Source organism: Centroberyx affinis, unplaced genomic scaffold (assembly GCF_046629955.1).
Source record: "Centroberyx affinis isolate AG114_WGS23_722 - 3 ecotype Tasmania unplaced genomic scaffold, CSIRO-AGI_Caff_v1 ptg003554l_1, whole genome shotgun sequence".
In the NCBI taxonomy this organism is placed as follows: domain Eukaryota; kingdom Metazoa; phylum Chordata; class Actinopteri; order Beryciformes; family Berycidae; genus Centroberyx; species Centroberyx affinis.
Genome location: NW_027281489.1, coordinates 9052 through 31167, shown reverse-complemented (window position 1 = coordinate 31167; position 22116 = coordinate 9052). Strand labels below are relative to the sequence as shown.

At 42.7% G+C, this 22116-nt stretch overlaps 1 protein-coding gene across 1 annotated transcript in view; it reads right to left on the bottom strand.

Annotated features, from left to right (window-relative positions):
• tafa5a (TAFA chemokine like family member 5a) overlaps positions 1–21868 on the bottom strand; it is an 82519-nt gene extending 60651 nt beyond the window's left edge. Inside the window, exon 1 of the mRNA XM_071540038.1 lies at positions 21778–21868. Within this exon, the coding sequence (XP_071396139.1) occupies positions 21778–21868 (91 nt within the window). The remainder of the gene's footprint in view (positions 1–21777) is intronic.
• Positions 21869–22116: the final 248 nt, after the last annotated feature.

The window sequence follows — 22116 nt, the reverse complement described above, 5'->3', positions numbered from 1 at the left end:
ACTGTAATTTATTGTACTTTACTGCTCTTTACTGAACTGTTTTATTTTTTATTTTTATTTTTGGGCTTCTTCTGCAGCCAATAACACCTGTTAGCTAACCGAATGTTGCCATGCAACCACAGCCACAGCTAAACCTATGAAAGCTGTCTGTTTTCTGCTTCCCACACTTTTCATGAAAATAATTCACTGCTCCCAGCATTCTTTTGCTACTTTCAAAAATACTTGATTTCCATTGTAAATCACAAGGGAAAGACATACAGTAAGCATGGGGGGAAACACAGCTTCTGTACCTTCACTGCATGTTCTTTACTTTTAAAGACTATGTTATGGGATTTCTGCTTCATTAGATGCACGGTACATCGTGATGGATGGATCATTTTATAGACACAATGGAGAGTGACGGGATAGATTAGAGATGAGAGACCTCAACATAACTAAGGCCCCACGATGCCCATCCTGCACTGAACACTGGGGCTTTGAGACAAATTCTTATTAATGTAATGTATTGCTTTTTTTCTATTGTATTGACTTGTGATTAAAATGAATTCAACTGAGTCCCTATCTAGCATAATAGGCTTTTCATAATGAAGCTAGGCCCCTTTTTCCTGGTGTGACCTTGGGTAAAGCACGTAAAGAATGGTGTTTTCCCATGAGACGCCCTCTTTTCCCCAGCGTTAGTGTTTTAGAATAATGAACTCTGCTTAATAACAGGGTGTTGGTGCGAAACAATGAATGATCATCAATTAAAACGGCGGGAGAAAAGGGAAAACAAATGACCCCGGTAACCCTTGGTAACACAGGCGAGCGTGTGTGCGTACACACACACATAACAGTGTCACTTCGCTACTGCAATTAAGCACATTTTGCACCCCAAGAGGATACACCAAAACAGATGGCGATGATGATCAGGCATAGTGCCTTAAATATTGCCATGATTTCACAGGTTAGAGACCCCTGAGTGAATGTGTGAAACTCCCATCATTTCTCTCTCTCAGCACCCTAGGGGGGCAGAAGCAAGGTATGTCAAAAACTGAAGCTCCAGGATTGGCTGGGGGGCTGGTGTGTGTGCATACATATGTGCCAGGGACTGGACGATATATTTAAATTCAATATATCGCAATACAAAAATGTGACAATACATTTTTAAATTCTTTGCATTCTAGAAAGCCAATGCAATTGCTAGAAAAATGTTGTTGTTCAGGAATTGTTCAGGAATAATTCTGCACATTCATACTTTGTTGTCACTTAACTTTTATTTATTACATCGTATCGTGGTTGTATCGAATCGTGAACCCAATATTGTGTATTGAATCGTATCGTGAGATAAGCATATCGTCCCATCCCTAATATGTCTACATGTACAGTATGTGCAAGTGTGTGTATGCATGCGCACTTGCATGCTTGTGTGTGAGCATGTGTGTATCTCTGCGTGTAGCTAGTGTATGCATTTGCTCATGTGTCTACGCGTGTATACCTTTGTGTGTTTATGTGTGTGTGGTGTGTGCATACACTTGCTCATGTGTCTGTGAATGTATACTTGCATGTGTGTGTGTGTATGTGTGTGTGGGAGTGGCGGGGTGCATGGCTCCTTTCATTGGAGCTTGATCAGCATGCAGGCTGAGGCATGAGGGAGAGCGGTGATTGAATACAGAGGCTGCAGGCCCCGGCGCTGCCTTTAATCTCTCCTCCCTATTCAACTTGGCCTCTGTGCTGCTGCTCTGCCGAGCCTCAGCTGGGGCATAAAGACACACACACATCCCCGTCCCTACGACTGCCAATCCCTCCCAGTCCTTCTATCTGTCTTCTGATCTGTCTATCTTTCTGTTTGTGTCTCCATCTGTCTCTCTTTCCCCCTGTCTGTCTCCGATTGCCCTGTGTCTCTGTTTCATCCGCTCTAGGTCTCCCTGTGTCTCTGTCCCATGGTCTCCCTCAATCTGTCTGTCTCTCTTTCTCTTTCATGTTATGGCCCACAGCCAAATGTGGCTAAGTTGTTGTCAAACATCAAAGTGAGAAAATAAACCTCACAAAATATGAGAGGGCTGTAGAGAGAGCATCTTAACCCTGCCTTTTGCTCTGGTTCTTTCCCAAACACACTAAGTCAAACAAGCAGGCATGGCGACAATTAACAGACGCGCTCAGCTGTGTCATGCTGGAAAAGACTGAGTCGTAGCACCAAAAAAAACAATACATAAGCAGCTCCATGCCGGGCCTGATTAGCAGCTTACCCAATTACCATCCCGCAAAGCAAGGGTGCCAATCAAAGACAGGCAGACAGTGAGGAAGCAGCAGCCGTCACTTCATTCAGACTTCAAAGTTTGCGCATGTGTTTCTGTGTGCGGGTGTCAGTGTGTGTGAGAAACAGAGCGAGCGAGCGAGAGAGAGAGAGAGAGAGAGAGAGAGAGAGAGATGATAGACGGAAAGAGATAGAAAGCGAAAGTGAGAGATAGAGGGAAAAAAGATAAAGAGAAAGCAAGAGAGAGAGAGACCGAGTGAGACAGATGAGAGGGACAAAGCGAGGGAGGGGGAGGGAGGGAGGGTGACAGAAAGAGTGGGAGGAAGATAAAGAGAGAGAGAAAAGCAGTGAGAATAACTGTGTGGTCTGTGCCATGACCTCGGTTAGTCAGGCGGATTCCAACCTCCGCTGTGCTGCTGTTCATCAGCCTTCCTAATCCCTCTCTCCTCTCTTCTCTTTTCCTCTCCTGTCTTCTCTCCTCTCCTCTCTTATCTCCTCCTCTCACCCTCTCCACCTCCCCTCTCCTCCCTTCCAATTGAGCTGAATAGAGATGATTCTCTCATGTGAACAAAAGGCCTTCTCCTAATCACTGCAATGACGCCGCTGACAGCTGACTGACTGACAATGAGACAACTACACAGAGCATGAAGCAGACAGCACCTCTCATGTCGGACGATTGTTAAGAGTGACTTTCCATTCATGTGCACGGGCACACACACACACACACACACACACACACACACCGACGTCACGTTCCCTCAGTTGCAACGCGTCACTGACAGACACATTTTTTGGCTTGTTGGAAACTGAAATACCCATACTCAGCAATGCCATCTGATTGAAAGACCTGAGAGGGAGGAAGAGAGAAATTTGTTCCCTTACTTTTTTTGTTCATTTGAAATGTTCTGCAGATGAATAATTTGGTGTCAGATTGATGGCTGCTGGGGGGAATAGGAGGTGAGGGACGCTAGGCTGTCAGACACAGGGACAAGCTGTCAGACACCAGTCATTCCTCCATAGTCACACAACTGTCTTGCTATAGTTTAATATCTGCAGAAGAGCAACACTACCAAATACTGGTGTAATAACAAGAAGAAAGCAGTGTGGCCTAGTGGTTAGATTGTCTGTCCAGTTACTGAAAGGTCACATGTTTCATCTGTGCAGCAGCCATATTCCCCGATCACTTACCTGCTCACTGATCGGAACATGGATGCTCTACCACCATTTTCTGATATTTAATAACCAAATGGTTAGTGAGTATTTGATCATGCTTCAAATCACCTCTCTGACTCATAGCTGAACAGAGTTGAACATAGTTGAACAGTTGACAGTTACTTTTCTGATTACTCCCTGGGGGCAGCAAATTGTTACCTTACTTGTCCACTACTTACTTTTCTGTTACACCCCCAACGGAAACAGCAGCACAGTCAGAGGCAAGAATCTAAGTACCTATATTTCCAGTGAGCTTTTATATACTCGTAGACTCAGCGTGTGCTCACGTCAAGGAACGACTAATTATCACAAATCACAAAAGTTTTTGGATAATTTAACTTTAGTCTGATATTTAACTTGCAAAAATATTTTTTCTGATTGGTAAGAGATATTGATTTGTTACAGTACTTGTTACTGGGAAAAGTAATATATTACTGTGAAAGGTTTTTGAGTAACGCATTACCACCCAACACTGTAGCACGGTACTTGCTGAGGTATCGTAACTGTTATCTGCACTGGTACACAAACAAAGGCTGCAATGAGGCAGTGAGGATGATGCTGCTACCATTATAATAGCAGTTGCTCAAGTAGAATGTCTTGTGGATTTGCAGCCCTTTGTGTAAAGGTTTAATTAGAACTTTAGAAGTCATATTTGTCTTAAAATGTATTATCAAAATGTAATTATGGTCCATGCATCATAAACATAAGTTTGAATGGTAAATTATTGTGTGGTATGCCACATATGTCAGGGGCTTAAATAAAATGGAAAGTGCAAGGCATAGAAAACGCATGGCATATTAAACATCAATAGGAAAGTGGCCATATTAATAGAGGAATTTCCCCAGGGCCTCTTTTTGCACAGCATATATAATTGGGTTACTTAGCAGTTACCACAATCTTTGTAAGCTCAACCATTTTGTTCAGCTAAGCTTGAATCATCAGGTTTGCTGGAAGGCAGTCATTTATCAATACACAGGATCTGATGTAACTATCCCCTGTGCTATAAACTAGAGCAAGTGCCGACATAGAAACCCGGCTTAGATGTTAGAGGAACGCAGGTGAACAAGGGGTTATCAAGTGGGCACGTCTCATCACAGATACTATATTTTGTTGACTTAAGATCAACAGCAATTACAAGTAAGGTGTTTAGAGATGATATCCACGGCCATCTCTTACCACTCAAAGAGAACAACACTGTTTATTTACAAAGTCTTACGTGGCAAGCTACCATTTTATATTTCATTGCTTTTAAGATTCACTGCTATAGGATACCATACACGTTCGCAAGAATATATATTATTATATAATATATTACAGATGGAATACGCTTCCAAGACTCACTCAAATTGGACCTACTTGTCTCCCTAGAGGAGTTTAGGTTACTGCTGAGCGATGTATGCTCATGTTTTTCTTAATAGGCTTTCTTATTATGTTTGTAATGTGGAATGTCTTGTAATTGTAATAATTTGTTTTGAATTTGTTTTACACTCTGCAATTATGTTTATTTTTTATTTTTGAATATCTAGGTATGTACACAGGCCTCTCTTGACAATGAGATCTCGATCTCAATGAGACTTACCTGTTTAAATAATGGAATCTATCTATCTATCTATCTATCTATCTATCTATCTATCTATCTATCAGGTCACACTCCATCATCCAAAAACAAAGCCATAGAGGGGGATTTGAGCCAGGATGCATTCAGACCAGAATATTGGCAGTTCAAATCTCTAAATTGTCAGGGAAAATCTTGATAAGGATAATAATATAATAACAGCCCCTCCCACCACCAACACCACCACCAACAACAACAGCCACTGTCAAATCCTGTAATCAAAGCACTGAACCCCCGTCCGTTCTACTGTATGCAATGTGATACTGTAGTAGTGGCCAACTCGCAGGTATAAGTGTGTGAATCAACCCTCCCTCTGCCTGCAGCTGCTCCCAAGGCAATTTCTGTGGATAAGAACGTGTTCCTAGTCAACTTACCTGGTTAATTAAGGTTTTAAATGTCAATGCAGATATCACATATTGGTGGCAAGCATATAGAATGCATGCTGTGATTCAGGTAGTGCTGTACCTTTGCAAATATAGCAAAACACTTGTGACTAATGAAAAAATGACAGGATTCTGACAACCTCTTCCTGTGTGTGACAACCTACCATCCCTCACCTCCCATTCTCTCAGCCTGCCATCAATCTGCTACCAAGTTATTCATCCGTAGAATAACTGAAATGAATAAATGAAAAGGAAACAAACCTCTCTTTCTCCCCCTCGCAGTTCTTTTGATCGGATGACATTTCTGAGCATGTTTTTTTTTTTCATATCTAATTTCCACTATCCAATATAAACAGAATCGTACAGAAGGGTTGGAACCATGGTCAATACTCAAAGGCACCAACCTAGCATAATGCAGACACCTGATTGTACAAAAACTAGATACAACAGTGGTATTGGAAACTGGTTGATATAAAAGCAAAGCAGAAAGAAAATTGATTATACCTGAAGCATAAATGCAAACTAAGAGTCCATAGTTCAGTAAAGGTTCAGAAATGTATCAGAGGGGAACTTGATATCAACTGAAAAAATACTTAAAGTTTAGTGTTTTGTTTCGGCAGTGAAAAAATTGAAGTGTTGCATCTCTAATTTGCATGGTAATATGTCATTTATTGTTGTAACCTTGATGTATGTGCACCATCCCTGCAAAATAAACCCATCATAAGTTGTTACTCAGCTCATTTTTCACCTTCAACTACCAGCCCCTGGACAACTTTGGAAAAAGCTTGAGTTAGAAGGCGTAAAGTACCTTAGTGAAGTGATCTGTACAGTTGGTAGGAAAGTTCTGCACCCATAATTCTCCTTGAGACATGCAAATACATTATCTCCTCTGAAACTCCCCACCCATTGCCACAAACAGCAACAAAAACAAGCACATAAAAAGGCAAACTGTGTCTTATATTTCACTATTATGGTGGGGGAAGCTGTTTGGCCAGACATTTTCTCATGAATATTTAGGTGGTGGCGTTATGAATATGCATTAGTACGGTGGAGCAGCGCTATCAGCACTGAGATTTATGAGCTGGTGTAGGAGATAATGATAAAGGAGGAGATAACCTGGCCACTGGCGTGACGAACAGAACGCACACACGCAAAAGGAAGTGGATGCACACGCATGTGCAAGGACATACAGACAAACATATAAGCGTGCATAAAGGAGGGTGGGGGCACACAGGCGTACACACACTCATGTTTTTAAGGTACTAAAACTCAAATACATGCATACACATACACTGTTGCAAGAAGTCATTCTACAGCTCAGCTTGTGCAACCTTTTCAGAAGCATTAAATATGACCTCAAAAAGTAACGCGGAAGCATTAAGCATTACAGAGGACACACAGGTAAACATAACTATCCATGAATTGAATCACCGTTAAACCCATAATCTGGTTTATAAGGTGCTAAAACTCAAGAATAAGTCTTCTGTAAGAATGAAATTGAACAGAACAGAACAGAACTGAACTTATGTCAGTGGAAAATAATATAAAATGGCAGCGCTGTTATTTTCAGGGTGTGACTGTGTGGCGTGTTTCTCCTCTGCCCCTGGGTACACTGAGGGAGAGTGTGACCATCGCTTTATCTGTGCAATGCAGTACCTGTGTGTGTGTGTGTGTGTGTGTGGTGCCTCTTAAAGTGTGTCAACAGTGATAACACACCTACTGCCCACCCCATGGTTACAGAGATATCGCAATCTCGTGCCTCAGGTGCAGAAAAGCTAGGAAGAAGAGACGCGTACAGAAAATACTGAAATAGTCTGGAATATTCCCCTGCAGAAAAGAGGTGTACAGATTGGTATGGACACCGTGCACGAACCTCCAGGATACAATTTCATTTTAAAGGGAAGGTTTTGTTGCGTATAGTTATCATTTTCTGGGTAGCCAATGTATTTACCGGCAGCTAGATTCAAAACATTTCAACTGAGCCGGGTGGGTCACCCTGAAATAAACAAAGATGCTCATTTTACAAGTGGATTATTCAAAAAGTGAATGAGAATTCATTGGAAATATTACAAGTACTGTGATAGAAATACTGCTTGATACCTTAATAAGAACTTTCATTATCATGTGAAGTATTTAGGTTAGAAATTCAGATTTAAAACCCCATAGTACCCCGATAAAAATCACTACAGAATATGTGACTGAGATGATTAAACTACCATTGCTGGGCAGAAAACACTGCTCTACTTCATTTCTCATGCATGTGAGTCACTGTAAAATAATTTTACAAGCTTATGCAACCTTGTTAGAGGCACTCAGTATGACCCTCCAAAAAATGTCAAAGGCATTAAAGTATGACCTTCAAAAATCCAAATCTTTCAATATTGCTGATCAAACATGGGTCTGATAAATAATAAATTCTGCTAGTACGAGTACAATCAGGATACTTCTATTCCAGCAAGCTATCCATTGTGAATAAAAATCTTTACCTTTACTATTCAATATTTTAAAAGCAGAGAGGATCCAGTCTCTAAAAGTGTTACATTTTGTAAAGGAAGGACTACTATCCTTTAGAAAGGAGCATTATTTCCTTTAAGTTTGCACTATAAATATTTTATGGGGAATTTAATATCACACTACTTTCCAAAGCCACACAGAAATATGTAGGTTAGGAATTACTGTAGGTTGTATAAAAAAAAAACTGCATATAAAACAATGGCAAAATCATTTAACTCCAACCACTGCTCTACAGAACAAACTGCTGAACTTCATCCCATGTCTAAGTCGCTGTGTAAACCTGTGCTTTCTGGAAAAAAAAACACACCAATTCATTCAATAAAGTGCCTTATGCTAAATGCATAGCTGAATATGCACAGTGGAAGAACAACAATAACGATTCAATAGGGCTGAGAACTGTTAACCTGTACACAAAGCATTCCACAGAATAAGTGGATGAGCAAGAGCAGCGATGGTGCAGCGTAGTTGCTGCTTTTCAAAGCTAACAAAGTCTTTGTGCCAGTCACAAAGGTAGTGCTTGGCAATTGACTCCTGCAATAAAAGAAGACTGCTGCTGCCTGTGAGAGAGAGAGAAGCGAGAGAAGAGAGAGAGAGAGAGAGAGACAGCAAAGGAAAAAGAAACTGAACGAGAAAGAGAAAAAAAAAAACTAATATCCAGTGTGTGTCAGAGCTAGTGGTGACACGAGGGTAGTGCTTTGGGATTTTAAAACCGCAGCACCTCCTTCATTCTTCCCCTTCCCACTGGACTTGTGAATGTCCAGGTTGAGTTTTTTTTTTTTTTTTTTTTTTAAGAGACCATCACAACCTGGATTTTCGTCCCTCGCCCTGCTATTGACAACACAGCATGCTCCTATGGGGAAAACAGCGCTGCTTCAAATACCGCTACAGCATTTTGCATAACAAAAGCGCAAGGAGCAGAGAAAAGAGCAAAGACGTGAGGGACAGAAAGAGAGTGACAGGAGCATGTAAAGTATATGTGCACAACTTCTACAGTATGCTCTCTATGTATGTGTGTGTGTGTGTGTGTGCATCCATACACTTGTGTCTGCATGCTTGTGTGTGTGTGCATGTCCACGTGTGGGTGCACGCGTGTGTGCATTAGTAATAAAGCCGGCGGCTAGTGCCTAAGCACAGACAGTCAATGTGCTTTAATGGAGACTATGTGCTCACTGCGGCGCGGCATAAATGATAAATTATTCATTGGCTTCAACACCAGAGCTATCATCAGGCCTCCACTGTTATTACTGAGCGATGGTCAGCCATCACTTTGCAGAGGCAAAAGAAATGGGCTTTAACTTCAGACAAAATGGTCGAGGCCACTGGGAGGCGGGTGTGAGGTAAGACCTTGTTATGCCAGCTGGATGCCGTTAGAGAAATGAAAAGGTGAGGACAGAGGAGGGGCACGTGTTGATGCAGAGTTCAGCGTACTGTTCTTCATCACTCCCCCACTCTTATCCCTCTCTCCTCACTCATCCTGTCAGACACACACACTCACCGCTCTCCAGCTCTCTCTCTCTCATCCCACTCTCTGTACTGTCTTCTACCTTTCTATCCTGCCCTTTTTACCTCTCCCTTTCTCATAATATTCTGTGTCCAACTCTATCTACTATATCTGTCCCTCCCTGTTTGTTTCCCTGTCCCTCTCTGTTTGTCCCTCTTTCTCCTCTTTGCCCCCACCATGCCTTTTGCTTGCTCCCTCAACCCCTCTCTCTCTCTCTCTCTCTCTGCTTCCCTCTCTCTCCAGTGGAGGAGGTGCCAGGACGGTGTAATTGGTATTCAGGCGCCGTCAGAGCCAATGCAGAGCCCTGTTAGCAGAATAAGAGAGGAAACATCCTTATCTGGATTTCCACGGTAACCGGAGGGTGGGTGGGTGGGGGGGGGGATTCAGCTACGCTTGCCACTCTTATAATTTTTTATTTTTCTTTTACTTTTTGTCTTGTTTTCCCTCTTGTTTTCCCTCGTCGTCCTCCCTCTCTGTCTGTGCTAATTATTGACTGACTCCGTGGCGGGCTCCTAAGCTTGCAGTGGCCAGCCACACACACACGCACACACACACACACACACACACACACACACACACACACAAGCAGGCAGGCATGAGTTTACTGCAGTCCTTAATGACATCAAATGCACATAGGCATGTGCACATGGATACACTCATATTCAAATGAAGGCACACAAACCTGCCTGCACGCGGGTGCACGCACGCACACACACACACACACACACACACACACACACACGCAGACATTACACAACCTTATACAGCCCCCTGTGGAGACTTTCACTTTCACTTTCACAGCTCCCCCACATCTGCATCTACTACTCTCAACATGCACGCACACACACACACACACACACACACACACACACACACACACACACACACACACACGCTTGCACAGCGACACACATCCTCTTTACTCTCCCACTGTCCTCTCCTCTCTTCCATCTCTTCTCAATTCCAGAGGGCTACACTACAAGACACATGTACTTGCACAGCACCATTATGGGGCTATTTTGAGGACGTTGAGTAAATGCGACCAGCTCTTGACTACTGCATCCTTCCACACTGTAAAATGTGACAGTAGCTCCAATGAAAATTAATGGTGGAAACTATTTATACATCAGCTTTTAACACATAGCAAGTAATGGCATAGGAAGTAGGCTAATCAGGGACACACACAAAAAAAAGCTCCGGTAAACAGGAGTCTCCCACTGGAGATGAGTGGGAGCTGTATGTCAAAACAACTAAAAAAAGAATAAAAAGACAAAAGAAACTGAAAAATCACTTTTCTGCTAATGATCATACAAAACACAAAAATGTCAAAAGCGCAGACAAAATAACGTGGCATATTTAGTTCATCTATTGCTTCCTTGAATCTTTCATCTTAAGTTTGCATGGTTGCTGGCATGACTTTTCTCTGCTTCAGCAGATTTAAATAGTGAGGCAGAGGCAGAGACTGATGGAAATGTAGCTCATTAACATACTTCACCTCAAACCTGAGTGGAAGAGGACATTACCTCTGCTTAGGGTGGGAGCTGAGGACATTAAAGTCCAGATAACACCAAATATACAAATGATGGACATTATCTTTATTTGACTCGGACTTGTCACACAAAACAAGGAGACTTTCACTCCAATTTACAAGATACCATTCAAGATAAACTGACACGGACTACTACTACTACTGAGAGAAATCATCAATTGTATTTTTGAAATTCTGACTGATGAAATTCATAGCAACATTAGCATTTTGGAATGAGACCCTTCATGTATTGTTTTCCAGGGGGTTGTGATTTGCGTGTGTGTGGGCATCAACAGAGATGTGAAACGTTTCCCTTGAGAGTCGCAGAAATTTTCCATTTCCACGGAAACACAATTTTATTTAGTGAAACATTGTAACTAAAAGATTGAGTCCAAAAAGTCGAATCACTTATTCAGACATTTTGAGGTACAGTGTTTTCTCCCATCCCCGTTTTGACTCTTAGTAGTCAGTAGTATTAAGAATGAGAGTATTAACATCAATGATAAACCAAAATGAGAGAACCCATTCCCCTGCCGTACTTGAAACAAAGCATAGCAATAAACAGATAAGTAAAGACATCTTGTTACCACGGCAAAATAGTCTCTTTTTCACATAGAAAGTGACAGAGAATCAGCTAACAACCTAAGTCCTTATTTCTCCCATGAAGAACGGACTACAGCAGTACAGAATAATCCTACCAGGCAGTGTAGTTGAACTAAATCTTACAAGGATAAGAACAGTACACAGAATTTGGATGATACTCTCTCTCTCTCTCTCAGCACTGGCGCAGGTTACTAGCACATCCAATCCCTGTCTGCCGTTACCTGAGTCGCCATGGCAACCCTCCCCCAAAAAGAATTTATTTCAGGAAGCAACCCGTCGGCAACAACCTGTGACTCTCTCTCTCTCTCTCTCTCTCTCTCTCTCTCTCCCCTCTCTGTCTCTCTCTCTCTCTCTCCCCACCGTTCTTCTCTTTCTCTGATGTTCCCTCTTCTTTTTTACTTCAACTCCTCTCAGTCTCCCCTTTCTCCCTCTTCCCTTCTTTCTCTCTTTTGTTACTCCTCTCTTTCTCCTTATATATATATATATATATATATATCACCCTCCCTCCCTCCCTCTACAACATTTTATCCGTCTGCTCCTCTTTCCGCCTCATTTGCTGTCACAGTCTGTATGTCCGCCTGTCCATATTCAGCCACTACATTAGTTCATTTGTAGCTACAACCAGAGGAAATGGTGCATCAGGCTCCTTTTACTGGGCTCTTATCTGTACTCATGGTTGGGGCTATCTGTGTGTGTGTGTGTGTGTGTGTGTGTGTGTGTGTGCACAAGAGAGTGCAAGTGTGTGAGAATGTTTAGGTCTGTGTGTGTGTGTGTGTGTGACACTATGTGTGTGCACAAGAAAGCGTGAGGGTACGAGTCAGGTGTGTGTGTGTGTGTGTGTGTGTGCGCGTGTGCATGTCTCTCTGGGAGCCTGCATGTGTAACCGTTTGTGCCAATTATTTCATTACCGGCTGACAGATTTCTCTTTCCACCGTTACTGCTCCCTAGCCACAGGCTCCGGCAGGCACCCCAGCAGACACACACACACAATCTCTCTCTCTCACACACACACACACACATAGCAACCAGTTCAAGTCCATCAATTAAGGAGGCAATTTGCTCAAGTGGTTCCACCTGGGCCAAGAGGCAGGTGGGTGGCTATGCTCTGTTTGCCTATCAGACACTATTAGGGCTGAGATGTCACTGGTTTTACTTCTGCCCGCGATTCTACAATGTCAGTTCTGCCTGTTTGTTTGCCTGCATGTCAAATTAGGCATGTCATATGTTGTGTATGTATGTCCGTTTGTGTGTGTGTCTGTGTGTGATATGTCAACTCTTCGGATGATAAGTGGAAAATACTCCATGTGTCAATGTCTGGCATCAAAACAGATTTTCTGAATGCGGTGCATGTGTTTGTGTGTGCACGCACAAGTGTGTGTGTGTGTGTGTGTGTGTGATGTGTCAGGTCGTCAAACTCTGCAGACGTGCAGAAGAAGCAGCAGATGCTTTTTTTTTCTGATCACACACATCTCCATCTTTGACAAGACAGCTTAAGTGCTTCCTCTGTGTGTGTGTGTGTTGGTTTTGTGTGTATGTGTGCGTGTGGGGGGGGGGGGCTCATGCCTATATGCATGTGTGTGGCCTCTGCAGCAATATTTCATCCTCTCTACAGTCCCATAAGAACCTGCTGCACTGTGTGTGTGTCTGTGTGTGTGTGTGTGTGTGTGTGTGATGTGACCATTTGTGCCTGTGCATGCACATATACACACTTTGCTTTCAGCATTTCTTCACTCTCTTGAAGAACAGTGTGTGTGTGTTTGGAATGCGTGAGTCAACCTTCACAAACACACACCACACCATACAGTCACACAGTCTGTTTGATAAGGAAGACTTACAGCTACAGAAATTTGCTCGGTAAGGCACTAAAGCAAAAATGAGATTGTACACATAGTCAGCCAACTTATGTATTGCATGAATGTGTGTGTGTGTGTTTATGGCTGCATATGTCTGCATTTGTATGTGTCACTACACCTATGCGTGTTATCTTGATGTGTATGCACCTCTGTGGCCACCCGCATTCAAAGACATTTATCTGCGATCCAGAGACAAACACACAGGCAGATAGAGCAATGTAAAGGTGTGTGTTTACATGCCGACCTCATTGTACACACGCGCTCCGAGGCATGCCGGAATGCATGCTGGAGGTAAATCGCACCGACAGGACCTACATGTCAACGTTTCCCTCTCCCCACCGTTTGATTTAAGCAAGGGCATTCTGCTTCCTGCATCCCACAAGCCCTATTTTCTTTCAACTCATTGGATGTGATATTATCCTTGGGCTTGTGTGGCGGCGCACAAGGTATAATTTATTGTCTGTTCAGCAAGGCAAATGTGCAAGCCCGGCATATTTCATTTGCTGAATACATATCATTATTAAAATATGAAGTTTCCCCCCTTTTTTGTGTTTCGCACTGTGTGGCGAAATGCTATCTAGGGTACGTCTGATTCATACACTGACCGTGAATTTCTTGGTGTTAATAACCCCAGAAATATGGAATATCGTGGGATGTGTACACTGTATGTGTGAGGAGGAGAGGTCAGTTAAGTCAATGTAATGAAAAGGAAAATGAGAGGATATGGGTGGCTAAGTAAGACAGGCAATGCACACATCAATGCATAGCAAGTAGACCAATGTGCATTTGTCAGATGATGAAACCTTGAGGTGTAAGCACTGGGTTTGAAGAAGCACTGACCCACATGCCCCCTCATACATACTTTTATTTGAGCTCAAACTGACAGTTAGCAAACGACTGGTTTAGCACTCACAGCAGTATATATAACTTGTAAATGATTGTGTACATACTGTATATATGCATTACCTTTTACGTGAAGAATGAAGTGTAGGAGCTTTCAGAATTCCCTAGCAGCGGTACTGTGAAGAAACAACACACCATGAAAGAAAGCTTTCTGTATTCATGAGTTTGGTTTTAACAGTCCCTGCAGGTCCAATAATGAAGTTCCTCTCCCCCATGTGGAATGGACCGTAATGATTATGATGAAGCAGAAACGCCGCCTGGTTTTTTGTCCCTGTTGTATCGACAGAGCTGTAAACATAAGCATAAAACTATATGTAGCAACGATGTAACTGTAAAAAAGGGCTATTAACAGACACCATGCTCACGAGAGAGAGAGAGAGAGAGAGAGAGGAAGAGAGAGAGATAGAGCGGAGTAATGTCTCAAGACACAAGATTCTATTCAAACTCCAGCTCCTCTGCCACCACTCAAAAAATACTCAAATCTCAAAACAGCCATTTAAAAAATATTCCACTCCACAACTTCATAACACAAGGGATTCAAATGAGTAAACAAGATATAACAAGCTATCATTCAAACAGCAACCTGTTGGATCACATGCCATTCGACACCCTACTGTTTGACAGCTAGGTCAATTAAGTCGCTGTTGATCACCATAAGAGCAGCATACATGTTGCGTTATCTCCCTTTTGTTGCATGACTAACATCCATATCAGCACCTTTCCCTCTACACTGCATAATGGCATTACAAAGTAAATGAGTGACACAGGTTATTATGGCCAATAATGTTATCGGTTGTCCTTTACAGTGAGCTAAACCCATTTTCTCCTATTGTGTTAGATCGAGAATTGGAATTGGAACCCTGCATGCAATTTATTCAAGGGTGCAACAAGCTAAGGAGATGTGACGTGCCAATGTTTTTTAGTGATTTTCATTATGTGTCATTCTATTCTAATTCTTTTTCAATTGGACCATAAGCGCTGCCGCCGTGAGCAGTGGAAGAGGCAGGAACGAACAAAGGAGGATCTTGCTTGGCTGCAAGACATCCCGAGAAAGAAATAATGATCTTTATGAAATTGCTTTAGACACAATCTGACAGCCAAGACAAAGCAAGTGGCTGGCCTTGTTAAAATCGATAAAGCCTCCATTAGTTTTCTAAAGAGAAACATGCAATTTGTTTCAGTGGCGCAGCATAGCATTGGTAATATTCTGCCCCTTCAACAAAAAAAGCTAATGCACTATAGCCACCCTAATGTCAGATAAAACCTACATTTCTGTCAGTTGGAAATGGAAAACCGCTTCGAACACGCTGGATCCATAAAGCATGACCAAGCCTGTTATCACACATACCGCATTTGTGTCACAATGGCCTCGAGGGCCTTGCTTTTGTGAAGACAGAAAAACCTCATTTCTAAATCCATTCAGATGACTGCGATCTGACGTACAAAGAAGATCAAACTTCTTAACTAGCTATTGATCACCTAGATGAAAACAGAGAGACAGCAATTAATCCAATAGAGGGATGACCTCGTCTCTACCTTTGACACGGCAGAAAAGCACAAATTGGAACTCGCGAAGTGAGAGCGCACTCCTCACCCATCATTTCCTCAATAGTTTGTGGATGTATCACACAGGACCCTGGTGGTCAAAGAATCAATAGTCTGGAGAGGTGGCTTATGAATAAAATGGACAGAGGGTCCTGTTCAGCGCTCCTAGATCAGCACTCTTTCTGCGTGTATATCTTGATAAATATGAGCCCAGGCCGGATCGCCTCCATTATTTACCAGGCATGGAGGGGAGGGACGGACTTCTCTTTGGGAGACGGTCATGATGGATACATTGCCAGTGCTGCAAGAACGGGCCTGGAGGTCTCCGCCCTTCCCCAGAGGAAAACGCTGATCTGAGAGGATCTTTCTCCCACCAGCTGACAGGCCGACAGACAAATGGCCCGGCCAGTCTCTAACCTCATACTACTGGCCCTCCTTCTCCTCGTCCTCCTCCCCAGTGTGTGTCTTCTGCCAAACACTGGCCCTCCTCCTTCTCCCCGTCCTGTGTGTGTATGTGTGCGCATGTACGCATGACTAATCATACAGCTGACCTCTATCAGATTGTAGTGACCATAACAACATTCCCTCACTACTGCATGAGATTTTATTTAAAGATACAGTTGCAGATATTAAAATCACTCGAGCCATTTTGCATTTTGCCACCTCGCATCAAGGAACGCCATAGAAACCAATCTAAACAGTCTAGTAACTTACCACAACCACACTGTTTCACATTTTATCAACAGAATCCATATTACATTGATGTGTCCGAGGATGTAAGAAGCACCATCAAATGTCGTTGCTGATGCAATGTTTTTCACAGTAGCTCCATTCTATTTCTTCAAGCTTGGATTGGTAGGGCCTCAGGGAGTTTCAGATGGCACTTTGTGGGTGGAAGGGCAGGGAGAGTGTGTTAGGTCGATCTCTCTCTGACATCACTATTTCCAAAGGCCAATGAGTCTCTCCTGTAAAACTGGAACCCAGAGAGAATCCACACAGCCAGCTTTTCATTAGCGTCTACTTCCAACCGCTGCCTTTTTACTGTCCCACAGCACTGCCAAAATGCAATCAATAGGACCTTAGGAAAACAGGGTGCAATAGTGCACACTTTTTACTGTCCTAGACCAAGCACAATCAATAGGAACTGTGAAAAACAGGCCATGAGTAAATATTGGAGATTTCACACACGGCGATGAAAAGTGCCCACGGACACAGGACACAAGGGGGTTGTTTGGAATAGGTTTAGATTACCTTGAAAAACCACCGTGGGTTTCTGCCTCAACTGTGATTGATTCATCCAAGTGAATTAATTAACAAACCCTTTAAGTAATGAATCAATTAAGCAATTGATTAATGCGCATTGCCCTTATGGATTACGGCTGATACTAACCATTAAAGATAAATTGTGCTCAATTTAAATCCGTCTACAGCAGGTTACATGTGGTGGAAGACTTGGAGTACCTATGTATGCCATTGCTGTGAAGGATTTTACATCACTAAGGATTTGTAAGGCACAGTAGTCGTAACGTGCACGTTGCATGTGTAGGCCTATACCGAGGGAGTATTACTGCTGCATTAAATACACGCACATTATCTTTATGTCACTTGAGCCTTAAGCTGTGCTTCAGGGCTAAGTTCTCCAAAATCACTCTTTCTGCAGATAAATAATAGATGCTAAAAAGAAGGAGAAATACTAATGAATATCCCTCTGTTATCAGTCAGTTGCATTCAAGTCACACCTGATACTGCACTTCACTAGTGCCTTGACTGTAATTACACAATCTCCATCTTTTACATGCAGGCAAACCACCATGCCTCGTAACGGCACAGCCAGAAAGCTGCATTTAGCATTCTATATTTGCTCCTGTACCACCAGTTGAATGCATATATTTCAAGGAATATAGTCAAGGCAAAACAAGGAATGGTGAAAGACAGAGGCTACTTGTGAGTGTAGACAAGAGGTGTCCCCCTTTCTGAACTCATGAATAAAGACATGGCAGGGCTTCCCTTTCTCCATGGGCCATGTACGTGCATGACACGGAGGGGAGAGCGTTTGCCACTGCTTGACCCAGATATCTGCCTGAGGCTTAAAGCAGAAAGGAACTGCCACGCCACGCCATGCCATTCTAATCCATATCTCTTTAAACCCAGCAAAAAGGAATCCCTGGACCCTACTTCTATCTGTGCCAAAGGAACAGATTCTGGTTGCCTGTTGTCATGCACTCTGTATGAATACACATATCTCTGTCACTTTGGCACACTGCGTCTCACTCTGTGGGTTTAACTGAGAATCAATAACTGCAGTCAGGCAGACTGGTGGTCTCTTTGGGGGAGGCAGAGGACGCCACTGGTGTGTGCAGACATGAGGCTTTCTGAACTCATAAATAAGAAATATGGGACTCCAGTTCAACCTGCTACTGCCACACAGACATTTTGGGCAATATGCCTTTCTTTGGTGTACAATACACACAGTGATGGTGTCAAACATGTAATAGGTGACACCTGAGTGGGCACAATGAAAACAGAAATTGAGAGAGAAAGGCACAGACCAGTAGAGGGAGCTACAGGTGATCCTCTTCATAGAAGTACTCACTTTTTTTTAAATTAAATTACATTTTCTAGCTTTTCAAGTCGGTTTCCCTTGATACATAATAGGTTTTTATTCCAAACCCATTTTGTAGCAACTAACACTATAGCCACAGTGCAACGACATCAGGAGGCAAATTCAGGTCAGTCATTCAAGATCAACACATTTCACTCCTGTATGCCTGTGTAAACCTCCTCAGGGTCTACAGCACTTCAGAAAATCATTTTCCACAAACCATATTGTTCTTTACTCTTTACTGTTTTTACCCAGCACTATATAATGCATAAAAGGAAGTAAGTGTTCTATTATTGTGACAATTTAACTTTAACAATAAATTTTCACATCTTAAATGCAAATTTTCACATAACTCCAACAATCCTCTTCTTGTATTCAGGAAGAACTATATGTCATCTTAAGGTAACTCATAACTTTAATAGTAACCCATAATGTGCTTTAATTTCATGCCAGCAGTCATTTCATAAGAGTATATATCATATAGTTATCTCATCTTTGGAAGGAAGCTCTTCATTATTCTACCTTATCCCATGCTAAATATGACTGAACTGGGTTCGCCAGTGAATTCCCATGCCAAGAACTACTTCATGAACCTGTCAGGGTCTCTATTGCCATGTGACAAATATCTTGGCCAATGAAGACCGCAAATGGGATTTGCTCCATTGCTTGAATTATTGAAGTGGACAGCGTGAGAAATTTATAGTGCAAAATTCATCCACATTTTCTATGCATAATGTTTTAATATGTTGGCGTTCCCAATCCACCCTCTCTGCATCCTCATTTCTCAACACATGAGATTCCGTGTCACATTATGCAAGAGAGCTGACGCAATGAGGTATACGACTCCCAAAAATACACCTTCCTGACATATTTGGCTATCTTAAGGCTGACAGAGGGATGACATTTTGTTTCTCGGTGTTTACAATAAAATGTCAGAGCTCTCCCATTGGCAACAACACTGCCTTCCTAGATATCTAGCTAGCATGCGCTCCCACCCTCCCCAATATGGTAATAACTCAAGCTACGCACTGTCCGTAGGCTATCTTCAGATAGCATACCACCTGCATACACATATCTACCACCAGCACTGGCATACATGCACACGCACACTTATGAACACACACATAGACAAAGTGGGTGAATGTGTGGCATGATGGAGGAGAGACTAAAAATAGTTGTTTTCTTTTCTTGTTTTTCCTCCTCCTATTGTTCTCTAAATGTAATTCACATTGGAGTGGGTCGTGTTTCACAACACTAATGTTTTATTGTTTGTGAAGGAATACTGTGCGAGACTAGTAAAATGGGTCTGTTCGCTTTTAGCCCCCCTTGTGCGTGCCTTTCATTATGCTCGTCCCCAAAAGACTGTCACTAATGCAGTCCTTGGAATTCATTATATCTCTACGTCTTAGCCCTTACAGCTGGCTGTGACCTTGGCCATTCTTACAGCCTAAAGTGAGCATGTTCTCAAACCTCCTTTGTGTCTCTCTCTCCCTCTCTCTCTCTCTCTCTCTCTCTCTCTCTCTCTCTCTCTCTCTCTCTCTCTCGTAGATTTCAATGAGAGGGGACCTCATAAACTGTAATGAACTTCAATTGCATCCTCCTCTTACAGAGCGACCAGCAACATACCCCAAAGCTAAAAGCTATTCTGTGTCAGGTTTTGAAAGCAAAGAAAAATGCAGGCTTAGGGGAAAAACACCTCACTGTAAAAGCACAACATGATACTGACAAACAACACAGCGGTGAAGGTCAAAAATATTGCCTTGCCAGTCAACAAGCTCAACAATGCTGATGGCCTGAATCTAATGAGAGTCCCTCATATTAACACAGCCACGAGCAGCGCTTTTGTCATACTGTGAGGTAGCCGCACAAATCTCCTCGTTTTGACCTCTGTAGAAAAGGCTAGCATGCCACAGTAAATTGAAAATCCAAACGCACACAGGCAGGCTTGAGCATGTGCTGGAACAAAATGCCGAACTACCCCCCTGTCTCCTATCTTGGCTGACAGACAGGCTCTTTCTCTCGCTCGGCATGGCTGGAGATTCCCCTTCCCCACAGTAGTGATGGACGTACCACAGTGGGGAGAGAGTGTTTGCCACTGCTTGACCTGAATATTTGCCCAGGGCCGGAGGCAGGGAGGAGACGGAGGGCCATTCCAAGCCATGCCTCTCTAAATCCAGCAAAGAGGAGAAAACCCATGAACCCTTCCTAAGTGCCAAACAGGCTCTGCTCACCCCAGGGTGTGCATGCATAGAGCTGTTTTTTATGCCAAGTTCATTGTTACGAGGGAAAAATAGGTTATTCTATATACAGTGCAGTCATTTGACTTTCATAAGGAGTTTGACGCTGTAAGTGTACTCACCCTCTGCCTGAAGATTTCCCTCTAGACATGTGTGATATTTGTATTTATATTTTGGGGGATGATATTGATGGCTTGTGACAAGGAACAATCTCCCACACTGAAACATCTGTTAAGTTTTGATGGATGCTCTTTGCTCTATGATGACTGCAGGAATCATTAAATTACACGTCATTACTAATAGTCACTCTGGAATGTCGGCAAATGAAGATCAATTAATTACCCCTATAGCTGAACCACATGCTAATATGCAGCCATGTCCGCAGGCTATGTCATTCATACAGCATGACTACGATGACAGACACACCACAGGCACGGTATTAAACCACTAAGAATCGCTGTAGGGTGTGTGAATGATTATGGGGGTTGAAATTTATCCAGGCTTGAAAACAGGGATAGAATAGATGCTAATGGAACGACATCAGAACCGCTTGACCTCAATGTTACCCTTAAGCTAGACTCTAGTGCCATCTATTGAAAACATTTACTATAAATCATTATTCTATTCTATACAGCGCACTGTTGTTTTTAAGGTTACTTTTTTTTCAGCACAGCTTGTTGATACAGTAAGTTATTTCTTCGCTCATGCAAAATTGATCAATCGATAAGCCTTGGGGATTGACTTGTTGATATGCTGTGATTGAGGGAAATTACAGCGGAGGAAAATTAGAGCTGAGCTAAGATCTTCTCTGGTTCATGCAAGTGATTCTGGTTTAGTTTCGGCCGGATTTTTATGTTATTATTACTGAGAGAACATATCGGAGATTAATTGCGATTGCGCCGGAGCGCGATGGACAAATTCCGCATTGTGATGATGTTTTTGCTGAAAACTTCATATAAAATACGGGGAAGCCGACAAGTGTCATTGCCAATAGCTTCATAAAACATCACCAAGTGAAAAAAAAATGAGGGGAATGCTGATTGATTACCTTCTTTGAGCAGGCGTGAGTGGATAAGGAGAAGGAGAAAGCAGCATATCGCCGCTCCGGTGAGTGCCCACGCAACTCTGAGCAGCTGCATCCTGGCGTAGGGAGGTTTCTGACGGACCGAGACAGCCGTGGAGGGGGAGAGAGACACTCCAGCTCAGCTCACACACACACACTGACTCCCATTCTGTTGGCCATGTAATGTTGCTCTCATTCCCTCACACAAAAATCCCACTTTATAGTCCGACTGAGATGTGATAGAGAGGAAAGATCCCGTGGATCAAAAAAAATATGTGCGCTTGATTCGCGGTCGGTGAGTCAGAGTGGGTACCGCTCCAAACA